At 50.9% G+C, this 21,149-nt stretch overlaps 1 protein-coding gene and 1 long non-coding RNA gene across 6 annotated transcripts in view; one reads left to right on the forward strand and one right to left on the reverse strand.

Annotated features, from left to right (window-relative positions):
- LOC309854165 overlaps positions 1-21,149 on the reverse strand; it is a 104,231-nt gene that overhangs the window by 61,375 nt on the left and 21,707 nt on the right. The window lies entirely within an intron of this gene.
- Positions 12,287-20,359, forward strand: TRIM56 (tripartite motif containing 56). 4 transcript variants are annotated; one of them, XM_082712847.1, is made up of 3 exons: positions 12,287-12,447; positions 13,220-13,357; positions 13,472-20,359. In XM_082712847.1, the coding sequence occupies exon 3, from the start codon at positions 13,473-13,475 to the stop codon at positions 15,786-15,788; it is 2,316 nt and encodes a 771-aa protein (XP_082568973.1). In that variant the 5' UTR covers positions 12,287-12,447; positions 13,220-13,357; position 13,472; the 3' UTR covers positions 15,789-20,359. The 4 variants fall into 4 exon arrangements, with proteins under 4 accessions (XP_082568973.1, XP_082568971.1, XP_082568972.1 ...); XM_082712845.1 differs by having other exon boundaries at positions 12,305-12,462; XM_082712846.1 differs by having other exon boundaries at positions 12,305-12,462; positions 13,255-13,357.

Genomic DNA, 21,149 nt, shown 5'->3' on the forward strand with positions numbered 1-21,149 from the left:
CCTGATCAGGACTAGTTAGGTCATCTGCTTGACTAAAGGAAAGTAACTTTCCAATAGTCAACCTACTTTTTTGCCCTTATAGAACTTCCTTGTTTTCAATTGTTGAACAAAGTCAATAAGATCTCTGAAATCTACTCAGTTGAATTTTTTTTGAAGGGGGGCGGATGCAGAGGGAGGAGGGGGAGGAACCTGACATAGGGCTGGATCTCACCACCCTGAGATCGTGACCTGAGCCAAAATTAAGAGTCGGGCACTTGGGGTACCTGGGTGGCTCAGTGGGTTGAGCCTCTGCCTTCGGCTCGGGTCATGATCCCAGGGTCCTGGGATCGAGCCCCGCATCGGGCTCTCTGCTCAGTGGGGAGCCTGCTTCCCTCCCCCTCTGTCTGCCTCTCTGCCTACTCGTGATCTCTGTCAAATAAATAAATAAAATCTTAAAAATTAAAAAAAAAGTAGGACATTTAACCAATTGAAGCACCCAGGTGCCCCTCAGCTTTGTTTTTTAACAACACCTAAATCTAATAGTATGTTCTATGTTAATTGTATCTCAATTTTTAAAAAAGAAAAGAAAAATGGAATCAAGGATGATTATAAGGTGCTTGGTCTCAACAATTAGAGGATGGATTCCTATTACAGAGGCGGAGATGCCGGGGGTGGAGGCAGCAGGCTGAGTTGGGGGGAGCATGTCAGGGACAGAAGTCTGTTCGATTGACAAGTGGAAATGTCCAGTGCGGCCGTCGGGCACGAGTCTGGAAGTGAGCGGAAAAGTCTCGTCTGGGGCCAAGGTTTGGAAATTGCCATTCTATCAAGGATCTCACATCATTGGGAGCCATGGCCCCGGGTGAGACCACCTCGGGAAGCTGTGTGGACAGAGAGGTGGTCTCAATGCGCTGTGATGTTTAGATTCCAGAACGACAGGAGAACCCAGAGTAGACGCAGGCATCGAGGTAGGAAGGCAACCAAAAACGCCAGGGGACCAACCCACCAAGAGGAAAGAGTTTCAGGGAGCGGGTGATCTCCTCTGCCCAATCTGAGAGGAGCACCAACAAGGTTCAGGTCGTTGGTGACCTTGGCCAGCCAGCTTCCAAGGGCGTGTTGGGAACAAAAGCCTAATTGTAGTCAGTTCAAGAGAAAGAGGAAAACAAAGCAGAGAAATGATAGTCGGGGCATGTGAGGTCAAGCAGGGACTGATTTTCTTTTGTTTTAAGACAGGAAACACGCTAAAGAAAGACCCAGGGGGGAGAGGAATAGGTGACCTTGCGGGACAGAGGCCAACGCAGAAGACAAGTCCTTGAGTAGGTGCTAGGGGGTGAGCCCCGGCAGTGCAGGGCTGAGCCGCATGGAAGCCAGAGGCCAGAGGAAAAATCAGCAGTACTCATTCAGTCCTTACTCAAAATGTTGGTATTTTGCTCATTATGGATTTTTTTGGCATTGATTTTGATTTTTAAATATTGCACGAAAATATTATTTTTGTTGATTATTGTGTTCTTTGGTGCTTTTTAAGATTTTGCACCTGAAGCAGGATGAAGGGGAACCTTTGGCGAGATTCCCTAGTACGAGAAGGAGGTTTGAGTGGGGGCGGGTGTATCAGAAGAGAGGGCACAGGGCCTCTCTCAGGATAGGCAGGAGCAGCCCCCAAAGCAGAACCCAGTAGCCCTGGTTTGTGTGGGCGGCTTGGTAATGGGCCGTGACCCAGACTTCAGCGGGGACAGAGCTCCCTCTGGTGGGCCTGGGTGGCAAAGACAGCTCCGAGAGGATGGTGCGGGAGGGTCTGGGGTGTGCAGGGACGCGGCTGACCCAGGAGGGGGCAGAGGTACAGAAGCTCTGGCACAGACCAGAGTGGTCAGAGGAGGAGGCCAGGCTGCCGCCGCCGGCAGAGCAGGGTGTTTTGAGAAGGGAGCGACTGATCCGTGGTTTCAGATGTCCGAGAGGCCTCGTTTAACTCTGGCCAGGTTATTGGCCACAAGAGGCGTGAATCAACCCGTGTACGTCTCTCCAGACATACGGTATTTTCCAAACTAAGAATGAAAAAATGATCTCTATGTGGAAATTTCCTACAGGAGTTAAGGCTTGAAGTTTTAAAAGCCTCTATTATTGTTCTTCTACCCTGAGTATAGGGCCAAGGCCAAGAAACTCCCTTGGTGCAATTTCACCTGTAGAGCCTGTAAGGCAGGGGAATTCTCATCTCGGGGATAGTCCTGATGTTCTGAAGGTTCTGACGATCAAGAAGTGCCCTTCTTTACAGCTGCGAGGCTGGGACCTTAAAAAAAATAATAAACAGCGCGTGCAAGAGGCTGGGGCCTGTAAACGGTAAAAAGAAGCTTATGTCAACCCTGGGCCACAGGGCAAGCTTTTCTGTCACTGGGGTCCTGATCCTGGGCCTTTGTCTCCGGGCCATGAGGGCTGGCTGGCTGGCCGGTGACAGGATGGATTTTTTGAGTGACTCAGAGCAACTTTGGTTCCTACTAAGACGGACTGAATTCCAGCTTTGTGCCAACAAAAACATCAGGACTGAGTTCTCCAGCTCTGTTATCCAGAAGGTGGGCCGGAAGTTGGACGCCGCCGCTCCCGGTCTCATCCGGACAGCCGGAGGTAGGAACGATTTCTCTGGAGCAGGAGCTGTGGACAGTCATGCTTCTCATCGGAAGTGAGCACATCCAGCCTGAAGGGTTCTGGAGACACATAGACCTGAAGCAGACATCAAACCCACATTGTCTGCTCTGCTGGGTGGCAGAAGCACCAAAGCCAGGGCCGCAGGCAGGGTCTAGCCCCATAATTTTGCCTTTAAGTGAGTGTCACACAACCACTTTATTTTAAACTATTTTGCAGCATAGCTGCCTTTAGAATTGAATGGTTCTTTTTTTTTTTTTTAAGATTTTATTTATTTATTTGAAAGACAGAGAGTGAGTGTGCCAGAGAGAGAGCATGAGCAGGGGGGAGGGGCACAGGGAGAGGGAGAAGCAGTCTCCCTGCAGAGCGGGGAACCCAACCCTGGGGCTCCATCAGATGACCCCTGGATCATGACCTGAGCCAAAGGCAGACACTTAACCGACTGAGCCACCCACGTGCCCCTTCAGTGGTTCTTTTTAATGACCCTTGTCTGGGATATAAAGATTGCTGAGAATCCCGTGATGCTAGCATGTTGGTTTCCTCCAGGAAACTGAGGCATCCCAGCAGAATATAAAAGCAGAGGAAGACGACAGTACAGCCTACAGTCTGGCGATTTGGCAGAAGGTAGAAGCCTTACAGGGTCTGGATACATGAACGAAACCTCTGCCCAAATCTCTGACTGACTGACAACTGAGCTATGCAGACACCAGGAGATCCCAAAGTTAGACGAGAGAGAATAGGAAAGGAAGAACCAAGTAGAGGTATAAATGACCACACACGTCTGGAGACACGAAGTCCAGTTTAAGTCAGCTAAGTTGCTAAGGAAACAACCCTCAGCATCGAATGCTCCGGGATGCACAAAGGGATAAGAAAGCGTGCCCCCCGCTCAGGAGAAAAGAGTGGTCAACAGAAACCGATTCTGCGGGGGCCCAGGTATGGCACTTAGCAGATACTTCAAAACTGCTCTTAGGAATATTTGCAAAAAAATTCAAGGGATTGCACTGATGAGAGTGACTCAAAAATTAGAAAATCTCAGCAGGAAAACAGAAACTATTAAAAAGAAGAAGAAGGAGAACCAGATGGAAATGCTACCGTTGGAAATTCTAACTGGAATGAAAATTTCGTTAGAAGGGTTCGACGGACAATTTGAGATGGCAGGAGCAAGAATCTGTAAACTCCAAGGTATATGGATTGAAATAAATGATCCAATCCCAAGAAGAGAGAGGGAAAAGGTTAAAGAAAAATGTACAGGGGCACCTGGATGGCTCAGTGGGCTAAAGCCTCTGCCTTTGGCTCGGGTCATGATCCCGGGGTCCTGGGATCGAGCCCCGCATCAGGCTCTCTGCTCGACGAGGAGCCTGCTTCCCTTCCTCGCTCTCTCTGCCTGCCTCTCTGCCTACTTGTGATCTCTATCAAATAAATAAATAAAATCTTTAAAAAAAAAAAAGAAAGAAAGAAAAATGTACAGAGCCCCAGAGAATAAGGGACAGCGGTAAGTTTATCAACATACGTCTAACAAGGAATGCAGAGGAAGAAGAGACAGAGAAGCAGAAACAAAATATCCTTTAAAATGCAAATGACTTCCCTTGTCATTTACCAGTCCTGGTACTGCTTGTGTGCCCAGGTGGAGATCCTGGAAGTAGCTCGTCCTAGCGCTGATGAAAAGCCCAAGAAAGAAGTTGAGACTGAGAACGGTGGGGGTAACATGAAAGCAATGGGCAGGGTGGTTGAAGATTGAGAAGCATATGCCACTTGGTAAACTAATGGAAACCTATTGTGGATGACTAGGTTTGCCAAGGAGGCAGATCGGATTTTGATCTGATGGGCAGCCCATCAATGAGATAGATGCACCTGCCTGGTTGGAAACAGAGGACAAAGGTACAATTGGCGTGTTCCATCATGGCCAGGAAGTATCTGCTAACTGCTCCTTTAGTCCAGAATTCTGTTCCTGCAAGCCAAGAACATGTTCTCAACTAGAAATCTGCGGTTTGGCTGCACATCTTTTTTTTTTTTTTTTTTTAAGATTTTATTTATTTACTTGACAGACAGAGATCCCAAGTAGACAGAGAGGCAGGCAGAGAGAGAGAGAGGAGGAAGCAGGCTCCCCGAGGAGCAGAGAGCCCGATGCGGAGCTCGATCCCAGGACCCTGGGATCATAACCTGAGCCAAAGCAGAGGCTTTAACCCACTGAGCCACCCAGGCACCCCTGTTCATTTGTTTTGTTTCTTAAGTTCCACAGGTGAGTGAAATCATATGATATTTTTCTTTCTCTGACTGATTATTTCACTAAGCGTAATACCCTCTAGGTCCATTCATGTTGTTGCCAACAGCAAGATTCCATCACTTTTTTTTTTTTAATAACTGAGTAATATTCCTTTGTGTGTGTGTGTGTGTGTATAACAGTGATAAATTACTTTTAGAGGATGTGAGGTAATTTTTTACCTCAAGTATATTATTGTTTAAATCAACTTCTTACTAAAATTTTTTAAAATTAAAGCAAAACTAAGGGCAAAGAAGAACATTTCATAATTATATGAAGAAGCTATAAAAACTGTAAATGTAGGGGAACCTGGGTGGCTCAGTCGGTTGGATGTCTGCCTTCGGCTCAGGTCACGATCCCGGGAGCCTGGAATCAAGTCCTGCATTGGTCTCCCTACTCAGCGCGGAGTCTGCTTCTCCCTCTGCCTGCCGCTCCCCCTGCTTGTGCGCTCTCTCTCTCTGACCAAAAAAACAACAAAACAAAACAACAAAAAAAGTTAAAAAAAAAAAAGACTTGAATAACACTATCAACCAATTTGATCTAACAAATATATATTTTAAAAATTTTTTATATGTTTTAAAGATTTTATTTATTTATTTGACAAAGACAGACACAGCGAGAAAGGGAACATAAGCAGGGGGAGTGGGAGAGGGAGAAGCAGGCTTCCTGCACAGCAGGGAGCCCGATGCAGGGCTCAATCCCAGGACCCTGGGATCATGACCTGAGCAGAAGGCAGACACTTAATGACTGAACCACCCAGGCGCCCTGATCTAACAAATATATATACACAACACTCTACCCAGCAACAGCAAAGCATCAGTTCTTTTCAAGCACACATGAAACATTGCCCAAAATAAACCACATGCTAGGCCATCAATCAAGTCTGAGTAAATTTAAAAGGATTGAAATCATACAATGTATTTTCTTTAACAACAACAGAACTAAATTAGTCATCTACAAAAGGAAGAAATCTGGGAATCCCCAAATATTTGGGAATTAAACAATGTACTTCCAAAGAACCTGCAGGTCAAAGAAGATAGGGAAATTAGAAAATATCTGGAATTGAATGAAGACACAAACACAAAAATCACAATTGCTAAGAGACAGAGAGTGGTGTTACTGGAGCCAGCCAGTAGCTCCAATGGTAGCTGTCTCTCCCCAGCCTTGTGTTCCGGGGCCTCACATCGATAGCCTGAAATCAATCATGGTGGGAGTTTTTTTTAAAAAGATTTTATTTATTTATTTGAGAGAGAGAGAGAGCATGAGCGAGAGACAGCACAAAAGGAGGGAGAGGCAGAGAGAGAAGCAGGCTCCCCGCTGAACAGGGAGCCCAATGTGGGGCTCGATCCCAGGACCCTGAGATCATGACCTGAGCCGAAGGCAGATGCTTAACCCACTGAGCCACCCAGGCACTTCTCTATCAAACTTCTAGGGAAGAAATAATATCAGCTCTATATAAACCCTTTCAGGAAACACACGAGAAGGGGACATTTCCCAACCGGTTTCATAAGGTTCATATTAATTACCCTGATATCAAAGCCAGACGAAGACCTGACAAGAAAATAAAATAGTAAACCAGTATGACCCAGGAACATAGATACAAACATTTTCTTTAGTTTTTACTTATTTTTAGTGATCTCTACACCCGATGTGGGGCTCAAATTCATGACCCAAGATCAAGACTCACATGCCCTTCTGACTGAGCCAGGCAGATGCCCCCAGACACAAATCTTTTTTTTTAAGATTTTATTTATATGATAGACGGAGATCACAAGCAGGCAGAGAAGCAGGCAGAGAGAGAGGAGGAAGCAGGCTCCCCGCCGAGCAGAGAGCCCGATTTGGGGCTCGATCCCAGGACCCTGAGATCATGACCTGAGCCGAAGGCAGAGGCTTAAACCTACTGAGCCACCCAGGCGCCCCTGGACACAAAAATTTTTAAAAAAATATTTTGAAACCGTATCCAGCAGCACATAAACAGGATTATATACTATGACTAAATGGAGTTTATTCTAGGACTGCAACATCGCTAGCACTCTAAAAATAAAGTAATGTATCACATTAATAGAACAAAGGAAAATGTGTGATTATTATCTCAACAGATGCAGAAAAAGAATTTGGAAAATTCAATTCTCATGATTTTTTAAAACTTCAAAACTCTCAACAAAGCAGGAAAAGAGGGGATTTCCTCAATCTGATAGAAGACATCTGCAAAAAACATACAGCTAACAGCAAAGCGAATGCTGAAGACTGACTACTTTTTGCCTCTGACCAAGAACAAGACGAGGATGTCTGCTCGTACCACTCTTATTCAACATTTTCTGTAGATTCTAGCCAGTACAAAAAGGAAAGAAAAAAAAAAAAGTTGACAGATTACTTTTAAAGAAACTGATCCTAGGAAGAAATTAAACTGTCTTTATTCATAAATGGCATGGCCTTGTATGTGGAAAATCAGTCAAAAATGAGATTTTAAAAAATAATTCCACTCACAAAAGCATCAAAAAGAATAAAATACTTAAGAACAAATTTAGCAAAAGAAGTTCAAGACCTCGGGGCACCTGGGTGGTTCAGGGGTTTAAAGCCTCTGCCTTCAGCTCAGGTCATGATCTCAGGGTCCTGGGATCGAGTCCCGCATCGGGCTTTCTGCTCAGCAGGGAGCCTGCTTCCTCCTCTCTCTCTCTCTGCCTGTCTCTCTGCCTATTTGTGATCTCTGCCAAAAAAAAAAAAAAAAAAAAAAAACTTAAAAAAAGAAAAATAAAAGAATACTGTCTCACAGTTAAAAAAAAAAAAAAGTTCAAGACCTGCACAATGAAAACTGGAAAAGATTGCTGAGAAATCTGCTAGGAAATTGCTGAGTTAGTTAAGCATCTGATTCTTGATTTCAGCTCAGGCCATGATCTCAGAGTGGTGAGATCAAGCCCCATGTCGGGCTCTGTGCTGGGCATGGAGCCTGCTTAAGATTCTTTCTCTCCCTCTCCCTCTGCCCAGGCCCTCCTCCCCTCCATCTTCCTCTTAAAAAAAAAAAAAAATCCACTTAAAAAACTGGCAAAAGAACAGACATTTCACCAAAGAGGATACACGAATGGTTACATCAGCACATGAAAAGACGGTCAACATCATTAGCTATTAGGGAAATGCAAACTAAAACCATAAATGAGATATCACTCCTTTTAGAACTAAAAATAAAGAAATCTGACAACATTTAATGCTGGTGATGATGTGGAGAAACGGAATCTCTCATTCATTTCTGATGCGAAGGTAAAATGGTATAATCACTCTGGAAAATAGTTGAGTAGTTTCTTATAAAATTAAACAGATGCTTATCTCACCACTGAGAAATGCTTCTAAGCATTTATCCCAGAGACACGAAAAGTTAGGTTCCCACAAAAACCTGGTTTTTAGAGAAGTGGTTATAGTAGCTATCTTTGTGATAAGCCAATAGAGAAAGGGTTATAGTAGCTATCTAGTAACCCAAACGAAAAGCAATTTGAATGTCTTCCAATAAGAGAATGAATAGACAAACCAGGGAACTCCCAAACAATGGAATATTACCCTAAAATAAAAGGAATGAACTATTGCCATGTGTATAAAAACTTGGCTGGATCTCCAAAGGTTTCATAGATTATGTTTTTATTTATGTAACATTCTTGAAATGGTAAAATTATAGAGCCGGGGACAGGCTCACCTGCTGCCAGGGGTTAGGGGTGGGGGAAGGGAGTTTCTTAGTGTTTATGGGACAGTTCCGTCTGTTGATTACGCTGGTGGTTACATGCGTCTGTCTTTGTAATAAAACTGTATGTAACTATACACAGCACACGCGCACACATACACACACACAGTGAAAAATGAATAAGCTCTACAGTCTGGTTAATGCGCTTTTGTCCCAATGTCAATTTCCTTATTTCCATATTGTACTACATATGATTGTGTTGATAATTATTAACGACATACATTTGTCAAAACTCACGGAACCATACACTTAAATAGGTGATTTTGACTGTGTGCCAATTATACCTCAGAATGCTAATTTTGAAATATAAAATAATAAATAGTACAGTCACCAAAAAGGGGAGGAAGGCAGGCAGGCAGGGAGGAGCAGGGAGGGAGAGGTGGCGAGGGAAGGAGAGAAGAAACAGTAACTTGGGGGTAAACAGAAACCATCCAAAGTGAAGGAAACACACACACACACACACACACATGCACGAGTGACAATACATTCATGTGCTCAGAAAGGTAGGAGAAGATACTAGATCAGTGCAATAAAGATCATATATAAAAAAAAAAAAAAAGCTAGGATACTCATGAATTAAAACTGACAGCGGGTTTGAAAAACACAATAGTTAGAAGGCTTAAGTTGAAGCCATCTCCCAGAAAGCAGTACAAAAAGACAGAAATGGAAAATGAGGGAAAAGATAAAATTGGATGACCTCTCTGGGAGGTCCAGGATCGGAATGGTGGAGGTTCCAGAGAGGGGAAACGGAGGAGAAATCGGAGGGCAGAGAATCCTCAACAACACAGGAGAATTTCCCAGACTGGAAGGAAAGCGTGCTTTGAGACCGAAAAAGCCCAATAAATGCTCAGCACGACGGTACTCATTGTGAAAACCAGAACACTGGGGACTGAGAGAAGATTCTAAAAGCTTCCAAAGACGACTGGCTCCTGAAAGCTCATTGTTAAATTTTGGGAATTTTGCAGCCAGTTGTTAAATTACTGGTAGCATGAAATCCGCCGCCATGGGAATATTTACACCGTTATTTACATCAGGAACATTGCTAAGTGGGGGGAAGCTTGCTTACTGGCATATTTCTAAATAGTTAAGTAAATTACAGCATAAAACTTATGCAGATGTTAACAGTAATAACTACAAAGAATGTATAGAAACAGCAAATGTTGGGGCGCCTGGGTGGCTCAGTCGGTTAAGTGTCCGACTCTTAGTTTCACCTTATGTCATGATCTCCGGGTCCCGAGATAGAGCCCTGTATCTGTCCTCTGCTCCACCAACCCCTCGCAAAATAAGTAAGTAAATCTTAAAAAAAAAAAAAAAAAAAAAAGGAACACAGAAAATGTTGACATAACATTAAGTTAGGTAAGTAAACAAAAAGTAGAAGCACACTGTAGATACAATTATGGTAAAATGTGTAGGGATAGAGACCAAAGGAAATACACAAAGGAAAAAAAGTTATTTTGTTACGGTGAATGCTAGGAGGGTTTTACAGTTTACTTTAAAGGATCCTTATTATTTGTATTCATTAAGATTTAAAACTTTTGCTCAGCTCAGCCTCCCCAAATTCCTACAGAACAAAGGTCAAACTCACTTAACGAAAATCCTATAAACGGTGACTTGTTCCGTTAAGGCCTTCTAGGAATCTAGGCAGGTTAATTTTTCATTTTGTTCTGCCTGCCCATCCCTGGGCTTATCTTGAGGAACCACGAGCGTCTGGGTAGAATCTGCACACCCCACTCCTACGTGTGTCTCTGTGGTTAACATTTATCACTTGGGCTGGAGGTGAGTTAACCCTTAGCTTAGGAGTCTGTTCTCTGGGGGAAGAAACCGTCTTATTGGGTGTACATTGTTCAACAACTGTTCAGCGTTTGGGGAGGCAGGGTAGGATGGCCATGTTCATGCCGCCTCTTCCATGAAGCCCTCCGGATTGCCACACCACCACCACCCTTCTGGGAGAAATCACACTCTCCCTCTCTCGTGCTGGCCTAGCACTTGCCGTGACCTGGGGCAGATGGACTTATTCTCTCTGTAACTCCACTTCCTCATCTGTAAAGCGGAGGCGATAACCGCACCTATGTCAGCAGGTTCCTGTGAGGATTAAACCAGGCTGTGTTTTTGACGCCCCCACACCAAGCTCGTGGTAAACGCCCAATAAAAAGAAGCCACCGCGATGATTATTTTGGCATTGCCTTGCTGTCTCCTATTGCCACACGTAACACTCTCACCTCCCCTGTTTGATTGAAAACTCCTCTTGGGCGGGGAACATTTCCTGTTTATTTCCTGTCTGTTCCATAGCCCACCGCATGCTGTCTGGCCACAGCACACATGAGGTGAATCGCTCGTGAGTGTGCACAAAGAAGCACACACGGGGTCATAGGTATGTGCAGGTGTGTGCACACGTTTGGGGACACACCTGCACCCATATGTCCTTCTGTTGGCTGGCCTGTCTGGTCTGTGGCATTCGACAGCATTGACCACCTCCACCTTCTGGAAGGCAGCGGCTCCTGGGATGGCTCTCTCTCTTGGATCTTCCCCTACTTCTCTCACCACTACTGCTCAGCCTCCTACACACACCCCCAGCCCCTCCCCCACTGGCCCTTAAGTGTCTGGTCCGCAGAGGGCCATCTCAGTCCTGTTCTTCTCGCTTTGGGCACTGTTGAGTGCCTTCATCAGAACCACAGCAGAGGCCAGAAAGTTTGCAAGCCTGGGTGTCCTCAACCTCACCCTCCAGACCTACAAAGCCTGCCAGAGCTGTGGCTTCGAGGTCTTCCCCCAGATAAAAATCCACCCTCCACCCTCCTCTCTGACCCGTGGCCATGGTGTCGGCTCAGACCCCTCCACCTTTTCTGTGGATCTTGTTGCCACAGGGAGCCCTCCTTGGGTCCCTGTGAACAGAGGGGGGCCTAGACGGACAGATAGCTAATAAATCCGCTATCCGGTCTTAACTGTGGAATCAAAGTGGTAGGGATATGAGTATTTGTGGCAATTCCTTTCACGTTTTCTTTGCTTCAAATTTTTCATGAGATACCGGGGAAAACTCAGACTCCTTCACGGAGACCGGAAGGTCTCCTACCATCTGGCCACTGCCTCCCTCTATAACGGCAGAAGGTCCCCTACCATCTGGCCACTGCCTCCCTCTATAACGGCATCTGCCACCACTCCTATGTCCCCTTCCCAAAAACCATCCAAAATTTCGAAGCCACTGGGAAGAGTTGGTGTATTTGTTTCCTCTGCACCCACGGTCTTGCTGTTCCCCATTCCCAGAACGTTTTTCCCTGTGTTCTTCCTCCCAAACCCCTGTGTGCCGCTCAAACTCCTCTCAAGAGATGCCTCCTCCAGGAAGCCTTCCCTAAGCGAGTTCCCAAAGCTCCTTATCTGGTTCCCTTGCCTCTCTCCCAGCTCACCAAAGGTCTGAGGGGCCCCCGCCGAGAACTGGTTTTGTAGCTATGCTGCCTCACCAGAGACCTGGCCCCAGGACTCTGGATCACAGAGGATCACTAATTTCTCCCCTAAGAGGACGTGTCCTCAGGCTGTTCCTCTGCGTGTGCGTGAAAAACACACTTAGCTGGCTGAGCGGATCCCGGTGCTAGATCGGACAGACCAACCTGAGGAGGCCGGTGGAGCCCCAGGGCCTGCAGGAGGGGTCCCGCGGCCAGGAGTGGCGGCCCCCTCCCGAGGAAGAGGTCCAGTCTAGGGTAGGGAAGAAGGCGGGGCCTGAGGCTGTGCTCGTCGGTGTCCCGGGCTGGGGACGGAAGTTGCTGAAGTACCATTAGTTTCAGTTTTGTTTCTCTCTCAGGCACCCAGCCACAGCAGCGTCCAGACCTCGGGGGTACCCCCACTCCCCATCCTGGACGCCAAGGTCAGCTCAGGCTTGGTAAGGAGGGCCGGGGAGGGCACCTGAAGGAGGAGCTGAGCTGGAGGGAGTGGGGGGAAGGGAACGGGAGGAAGAGGAGGGGGGAGGGGGGAGGGGAGGGACCCGGAAGGCGGGAGGAGAGGAGTGGGTGGGCGGGAGCACCCCACCAGCTCCCCACTCTGGGACCAGAGGCCTCACACCCATGTGGGAAAGACCCCCTCTCTGTGGCCTGTCCTCCCGGCCCTCACCCCCAGAAGTTTGGGGGTGACCCCTCCCCCCCACCATCGGCAGTCCCTTCCTGGAGGATTTCGCCACTGTGCTGGCATCTGGTCAGGGGGGGTCACAGATGCACCCACACAACTCAGAGGCTTCTAGGAAAGCAGACAGGCAGCAAGGCCTCTGGGAGATGAGACTCTGGCCCTGGAGAGCCCGAGGTCTAACAGCTGGAAGGAGAGAGGGGCAGCCCCCTCCCCACAGCCTGCCTTCCTTCTGCCCCAGAACCCCTACCAAGTTAGTCCGGCAGGCAGTGGGGCCCCCACAGCCCCTGATGCTGCTCCCTGGGTCTAGAAGACCAGTGTGTGGGGCTGCAGGAACCGGGGCCCCTTATCCTGCCCCAGCTGCCGGGAGTCAAGGCCTGTGTCCCTTCTCTGCCCGCCCCACCCCCCCCCCCCCGCCCCACCTCAGCATTCTGCACACGGGGTGGGGGTGGGGGCGGTTAGGCCACACTTGCTCCAGGCCTGTCCGCCCAGTGCTGAGCATTACCCTGTCCTTCCCCCAGGCTGGGCTTCCTGATCTCATTTCTCACGGCCCTAGGCACCAGGCAAGCAGGTGGTTCCTCTTGCGTACCTCCGACTGCATAGCTCAAAAGCAAGTGGCCACACGCCCTGGGAAACCAGAAGATTTCCTGGCCATTCAGGTGAGACCCCCAGACCTGGCAGAGTTTGAGGATGTTGGCGGGGGAGGCAGAACGGTAGGCTGGAGGGACCGTGGAGGCACCCTCTGCCCTCTGACCCTGAGCCCTCTCTTGCAGCATGGTTTCCCAGGGATCCTCACCCTCCCTCCTGGAAGCCCTGAGCAGCGATTTCCTAGCCTGTAAAATATGCCTGGAGCAGCTGCGCGCTCCCAAGACATTGCCCTGCCTGCACACCTACTGCCAGGACTGCCTGGCCCAGCTGGCCGATGGCGGCCACCTGCGCTGCCCTGAGTGCCGCGAGACCGTGCCCGTGCCGCCTGCGGGTGTGGCCGCCTTCAAGACCAACTTCTTCGTCAACGGGCTCTTGGATCTGGTGAGGGCCCGAGCTGGCGGAGACCTGCGCGCGGGGAAGCCTGCCTGTGCGCTGTGTCCCCTGATGGGGGGGGCCGGCACCGGGGGGCCGGCCACGGCCCGGTGCTTGGACTGTGCGGACGACCTATGCCAGGCGTGTGCCGACGGCCACCGTTGCACCCGGCAGACCCACACCCACCGGGTGGTGGACCTGGTGGGCTACAGGGCAGGCTGGTATGACGAGGAGGCCCGGGAGCGCCAGGCGGCCCAGTGCCCCCAGCATCCTGGGGAAGCCCTGCGCTTCCTGTGCCAGCCCTGCTCCCAGCTGCTGTGCCGCGAGTGCCGCCTGGACCCCCACCTGGACCACCCCTGCCTACCCCTGGCCGAGGCCGTGCGCGCCCGGAGGCCCGGCCTGGAGGAGCTGCTGGCGGGTGTGGACAACAACCTGGCGGAGCTCGAATCCGCCCGGATGGTGGAAAAGGAAGCCTTGGCCCGGCTGCGGGAGCAGGCCGCGAGGGTGGGGACCCAGGTGGAGGAGGTGGCCGAGGGGGTGCTCCGGGCCCTCCTGGCCCAGAAGCAAGAGGTGCTGGGGCAGCTACGCGCCCACGTGGAGGCTGCGGAGGAGGCCGCTCGGGAGAGACTGGGGGAGCTGGAGGGCCGGGAGCAGGTGGCCAGGGCCGCGGCCGCCTTCGCCCGGCGGGTCCTCAGCCTGGGCCGCGAGGCTGAGATCCTCTCGCTGGAAGGGGCGATTGCCCAGAGGCTCCGGCAGCTGCAGGGCTGCCCCTGGATGCCTGCGCCGGCCCCCGGCCTGCTGCCCCGGCTGGAGCTCCATCCTGGGCTCCTGGACAAGAACTGCCACCTGCTACGGCTCTGCTTTGAGGAGCAGCAGCCCCAGAAGGACAGTGGGAAAGACGAAGCTGGAGGCCAAGGAGGGGATGAAGCTCAGAGCCAGACAGAGGGGGGAGCCAAGTCGGAGAGACAAGGTGGAATCCAGCCCCAGAGCAGTGATGACGCTAACACCCCAAAGGAGAACAGAGCCCAGACGCCCCAGGAAGAGGGAGCCCAGACCCCGAAGGAGGAGAGAGCCAAGACGCCCCAGGAAGATGGAGCCCACACCCCAACAGAGGGCAGAGCCCAGACACCCCTAGAAGACGAAGGAGCCCAGACCCCAAGGGGCAGCAGATCCAACAAGAAGAGGAAGTTCAAAGGCAGGCTCAAGTCCATTTCCCGGGAGCCCAGCCCAGCACCTGGGCTAAACCTGGAGGGCTCCGGCCTCCTCCCCAGGCCCATTTTTTCCTGCAGCTTCCCCACGCGCATGCCTGGAGACAAGCGGTCTCCTCGGATCACAGGGCTCTGTCCCTTCGGCCCCCGGGAGATCCTGGTGGCCGATGAGCAGAACAGGGCACTGAAGCGCTTCTCCCTCAGTGGTGACTACAGGGGCGCGGTGCCCGTCCCTGAGGGCTGCTCCCCATGCAGCGTGGCCGCCCTGCAGGGGGCAGTGGCCTTCTCGGCCGGCGCGCGGCTCTACCTCATCAGCCCCGACGGCGAGGTGCAGTGGCGCCGGGCCTTGAGCCTCTCCCAGGCCAGCCACGCCGTGGCCGCGATGCCGAGCGGGGACCGGGTGGCCGTCAGCGTGTCGGGCCACGTGGAGGTGTACAACATGGAAGGCAGCCTGGCCACCCGGTTTATCCCGGGGGGCAAGGCCAACAGAGGCCTGCGGGCTCTGGTGTTCCTGACCACCAGCCCCCAGGGCAATTTTGTGGGGTCCGACTGGCAGCAGAACAGCGTGGTGGTCTGTGACGGGCTGGGTCAGGTGATTGGGGAGTACCGGGGGCCAGGCCTGCACGGCTGCCAGCCAGGCTCTGTGTCTGTGGATAAGAAGGGCTACATCTTTCTGACCCTTCGCGAGGTCAACAAAGTGGTGATCCTGGATCCGAAGGGGTCACTGCTCGGTGACTTCCTGACGGCCTATCACGGCCTGGAAAAGCCCAGGGTGACCACCATGGTGGATGGCAGGCACCTGGTTGTGTCCCTCAGTAATGGGACCATCCACGTCTTTCGGGTCCGCCCTCCTGATAGTTAAAGGGCTAGGACTGGGGAGGGCCTGGGGTGGGGGGAGGGGTGGGGGGAGGACTGTGGGGAGGGGTGAGGGAGGCGAAGTTGCCTGGGATGTGGTGGCGGAGGGCATTTTTCCAGAGGGCAGGGGCTAGCAACCTTTCCGTGTGAGGTGCCAAACTGCTAATCCGTCTTCGGGTGCGCAGGGATGGGACCAAGGGCGGTGGTGTGACCACGACTCTCAGAAACAGGGGTGGGGGGGGGTGCGCCAGGAGCTAGCTGTGCCTCCTGCTTTTTGTGGGGGCCTGTCTGCCTCCACCACAGGTTTCTGAAATTTGTAAGCTTGGGCTGATTTGCATTCTTCGAGACCATTCCTCATGGAATGGCCCGGGGAAAGTCTGTGTGTGTTGGGGGGGTTTGCGGGGGGTGCGCTGGCAGAAGGACGCCTCCGAGCCAAGAAAGGCTCAGAGGATGTCAGGCATGTTCCAGATTCTGGAAGAGAGCTGAGAACCCAGCTTCCCCTGAGACTATAACAGAGGGACGGGCCAGATCACAAGAGGCCAGGGATTTTGACACAGCTGCAGCCAGGAAGTAGAGATCCTTGGGTCAGAGTGGCCCCCAGCTCAGTACAGAAAAAAATCTGGCCTTCGTCTGGCTGAACTTGAGGGGAAGGGATGGGCCCTTAGATGTGCCATTATTGCTGAGGAGAACAGCCTCCCCCGAACCCTGGAGGCCAGGTGTGGGACTGTGGGACCAAAAAAGCGGCTGGAAAACCTGAGAAGTCAATAGTAGGGCCGGGCCGGGAGGAGGAATGAAATCCACAGGGGAGGATTCTGCATGGCACAGGGCAGCGCCAGAACCAAGGTGGTCGTGTCAAGCCAGGAGCTGTCACGAGATTAGCAAAGGGAATTTAATGTAGGGATCGTGGATGATGGAATGTTCATGAGAACAAGAGGGATTTGGGGCAAGTCCAGAGGGAAAGTGCAGGGCATTCAGAGTGGGGGAAAGAAACCCCTTTTCTGGGGAGGTCATTGTTTGTTCATTGAGGGGATACGGGAAATCGTCAAGTTCAAGCAGACAGATTCAATTACATAAAGATTTCAAACGTTTGCATGAAAAGAGTAATGAGAAATGAAAGAGGTCAGTCAAGAGGAGGAAACTCTGTCGAATTGGGCTGAGTAAGAGCTGAGCCTCCAATAGAAACAGTGACCGAGAGATGTACTTGGTTCCAAAGACCAAACGGGCTGGCACGGCACCCAGGAGGAAACGCACGCAGGCCAGCGCCAGGAAGCCAGCAAATAAAGTCAACCCCTCGCATTCGCCAAAAATACATTGAGAAATTATGTCGTGGAGTGATAGACTCCCGGCGCCACGGAGAGACGCGTTTTGGAGAGCCGTTTGGTAATCCTCGACCAAGGTAGAAAGAAATGACGATAAGACTAAGTTATCTCACTTTGGGGAATACGTTCTGGGAAAATAATTCAAAAGAAAGAAAGTATTTGCACAGAGATATTTGTGGCCACTTCTATGTCAAGTCATTGGCTGGAAACTGCTCGGCTGTGGGGGACAGCCAAGTAGACTGTGGTCTGTTAGGACCGTGAGCTGTTGCCTTCACATATAACAACTATGAAAACTATTTTGAAGAACGTGGTGCTGTGTGATGCAATTATAGCCAAGTAGGGAGAGAGAGAGAATTTGGAATTATGATCACGTAATGGCAGGAACAAGGTAAAAGTACATCTGAACAGTTATTGAGTGGAAATAGGTTCAACATTTGTAAATAGTGATTTGGGACACTGGGTTCTGGTCCTTCCGTGCTGCTACCCATATAGGCACATTTCTATTTCAGTTATAACTGACCATCAGATAACACATAGGCTTGAATAGTTACTTCGAAAGCATAACCTCTAGAGATGATATTGGAGAAGAGCTACTGGGTTTGCAAATGAATGTATCCGCGCAAACGAGACTGGCTGCAAACAAGACTGGCCGGCGGAAGGAAGAGGCAGAGAGGCAGGGGTGAGGATGAGAATTCCAGACTGGCCGGAGCCCCAGCAGGGAGGAAGGGCCACCGGAGCAGAGACCTGTTTGGTGACTGACGGAGGAACTTGCCCGGGGGAGGTATGCAGAGGTCGGGGAGTCTTCTGGCGTGATCAGATCATTGTGGGGTGTGCACAAGGCAAGGGAAGGTGCTGTTGAGTTCGCCCACTGATTCAGAGCAGAGTGGTGTTTCTAGGGGACCAACTAGTAATCGGGTTGTTGTGGGGGGGGGCGGGGGCAGTGTCTTCTCTTTGCAGTTCTTTTGGCAGAGAGCATAGTGATGGCTCATAGCAGGTGCTCATTGAACGTCTGCGAAATGAATTAATAGCTAGAAGAAGCACAGGAGGGTGGGAAGACTCTTTCCAGAGGTTTCCCACCTCAGCTGTCTAAGCCCGGGCCAACCAAGTGGTCCAAAACCTTGGCTTGTGGGAAATCTCGGGTAGGGGACACTGTGGACACAGGCCTCCCAGGGGGTGGCCCAGCTGGGTCACAACAGAGATGAGACAGGGGTGTCTTGCTTGTTTGTGAAGGGGGACCCGGTGAGTCATAGGCTCTGAGAGATCGTATACCTTCAGGTTAGAAAAACCGTTTTTGCAGAGTGGCATGGGAACCGTGGGAACGTCACCTGAGAGGATCCCACAGATGCGTCAGGGCTGCAGGGACCATGTGGCTTTCCAGGAAGCTGTAGGAATCCTGGAGGGCCTGGCACTGGAGGACTGACGGAAGTACTAACTTTTCTTCAGTAAAGGGCAGAGGTAGCAAGGCACAGAACACTGGCAAAAGGTGAAACAGAAGGAAAGTGCAGCATTGTGTGTAATTTGGGGGGTAAAATCCCCAGCACCTTAACCGTGACCTAGGGATCCCACTTGGCACCACGAGGAAGTTCTTGGTTAAACTACAGATGTTAAGAAATCAGGAACATCCTGAAAGATACACACACACCCCCAACGCACGCACACAGCCCCCGCATTCGACTGTGACCATTAACTTGATCAATCATTCCATTTCGTGTTTGGAACTTTCCAGGTTGTGCTTATACTGGTGAAAGAAGCATGCCGTTCAGGTAGAGAGAGAGGGAGTAGAAAACCTCTTCCATAGTCTTTGTGTCTAATAAAGGAAGGGAATGAGGTTGCAGAGACCTGGGCTCCTCCACGAAATAGCGGTGTGATCTTAGCTAGCTTCCTAACTTCCCTGAACGTCAGTTAGGACCTCAGTGAAACGACCACAACAGGCCTCATGCCCACTTCACAGGGTTGTTCGTGAGTCCTGGGGGAGGAGCATGGGGAAGTGCTTTGTGCACCATGAAGTTCAAGGCCGAGGTACGGGTTAGGCACAGGCTCAACCGATCTGTCCTGACCTAACACGGACTCTTCCATCGGCGTAAGTCTGCATGGGGGTGTAGGTTGAGGTCAAAGCTCAAGAAGGTCCGTGTAGAGCTGTTTCCTGCTTCTCCTTTGGAGGAGGTGTTTTGTTTTGCTTTGTAGCAATTATTTGCAGAAGCCATCTGTGTAAGACACAGCAGTAACTGTAGGAGCAGAAGGGACCAATGGCCAGCTTGCTGAGACTCAGTCCTGTTCCTAAAAGCCAGCTGGGACCCAGCCTGTGCCAAGGAAGGACTGATAACCATAGACACTTAGGAAAAGTTCAAAACAGCAAGCGTGGCCCGATCTTTGGATAATTTAGAGGAAATATAATTTGGGAGGGACTAGCTCTCCTGTCATTGTAATCTTGTTATTACTGTACCTATAAATCCATGTCATTCTAACACAAGCTACAGAGATAGAGGTAGAGGTCTGAGAGGGAAGTCAGAAATCTTCCAAAAAAATCGGTGAGGTTGGTGATCTGGGCTGGGCAGGATCCGATAGGTGGGTGCCAAGAGTGAGGTGTTTGACCATCTGTCCGCGGCAGGGTAGCCGATGGCTACGGCTCTCCTGCAAATGAAGCGGGAGATTGGACAGGGCACAGAGGTCTGCTTTGGCGTGGACAGCAATTTTGGACCCGTTGGGGCAGAGAGCGGCCGGGACCTACTTGGGAAGATGTTCCTAGCAGAGAAGGACCAAATTCAAACGCAGGCTTAGGGACACAGGTAGCTTGACTGAAGATAGCAGAACCGGCCTGCCCAGCTGGTTCGTGAATATTGTTTAATGAAATGGATCAGGACAGGAGCAAAAATAGGTTTTCCAGGGACCACGGATGGCCTTCGGTAGGAGAGTGGGGTAGGTACGGTGGGGTCAAGGCAGGACCTCACCTGAAGCCTGAGGTGAGGAGCCTTCGGGACCAGGTAGAGAAGGGCCTGTATATAAATATGCGATTAGGAAGGAGCCTTGGGGAGATTTGGGAAGCAACCTGACTTGTCTCCAGAGAGTCTGAACTGGTTGGCTTAGCAGCCAAGAGAGATGGGTTTGAAAACAGAATTGGGACCTCAGTACCCATGGCGTCAGCCCAGCAGATTTGTCTTAGTTGCCATGGGCTGAAGAGTCTACGTGGGACGCTTCCTTTGTGTACTTCCTATCTTTATTCTGTTTCTTAATAAATTCTTTTGAAAAAAAAAAAAAAAAACGTGAACCTTCTCTCAGATGGATTCATGGCCATGGGGAACAGTCAACACCAGAACCCGGAGGGCGAAAGGCCCCGGATGTCATGATTGTCCTGCTATAGCTCCAGAGATGTCAACACACAGTCCTTGGGGGACACTGCAGGAGCAGGGTGACCGCCACAGTCACCGTGTGTGGTCTCCTACTCCCCACCACTCCCGCCTATAGAGGGAGGGGGCCCTCTGGGCAGAGACATGGACAGATCTTCCAGGCTGACCCCTGGAGGGAGCCAGCAGGTGACCTGGCTCGGCGGAACTGCATGTGGGCACACACAGGTGGGGTACGATTGCATGAAGGGGTGGGGTGGGGGGAGGCGGGCGAGGGGCCCAGGTCAGGGTGGCTGTGCCGACCTACCACTGGTCTCTGCTTGTTTTCTGGTTTGGAGGAACCAAACAGGCAGCTCTGGGCACCTTCTAGCATGCACGGTGGGCCCGGCAGGGCTGGGAGGCATCGGGGCTCTAGGGATGTCTGCCTACTGGCCAGACCAGCCGCTCTGACCGTGTCTCCAGAGCCTTGGCACCAGCTGTGCCAAGCCAGGAGGGGAAGGCACTTCACCCGCACAACCTCAGGCCTCCCCATGGAAGACAGAATAGCAGTTACAGAGCACCCGTCTACCTGTGCTTCCTCCCCATCGGCTTCCAGAAGCCCCAACTCCTACAAAGTAGACATCATTAACGTGATTGGACAGGGACCCCGAAGGTGGGGACGCTTGCTCGGTTGGGATTCTGACTCCAACCAGCTCCGACTCCCAAGCC

Source organism: Mustela nivalis, assembly GCF_964662115.1.
Source record: "Mustela nivalis genome assembly, chromosome: 19".
Lineage (NCBI taxonomy): Eukaryota > Metazoa > Chordata > Mammalia > Carnivora > Mustelidae > Mustela > Mustela nivalis.

What these genes read in the sequence shown, in the direction of transcription:
- TRIM56 (XM_082712847.1), top strand. Translation starts at nt 13,473, where the DNA reads ATGGTTTCCCAGGGATCCTCACCCTCCCTCCTGGAAGCCCTGAGCAGC.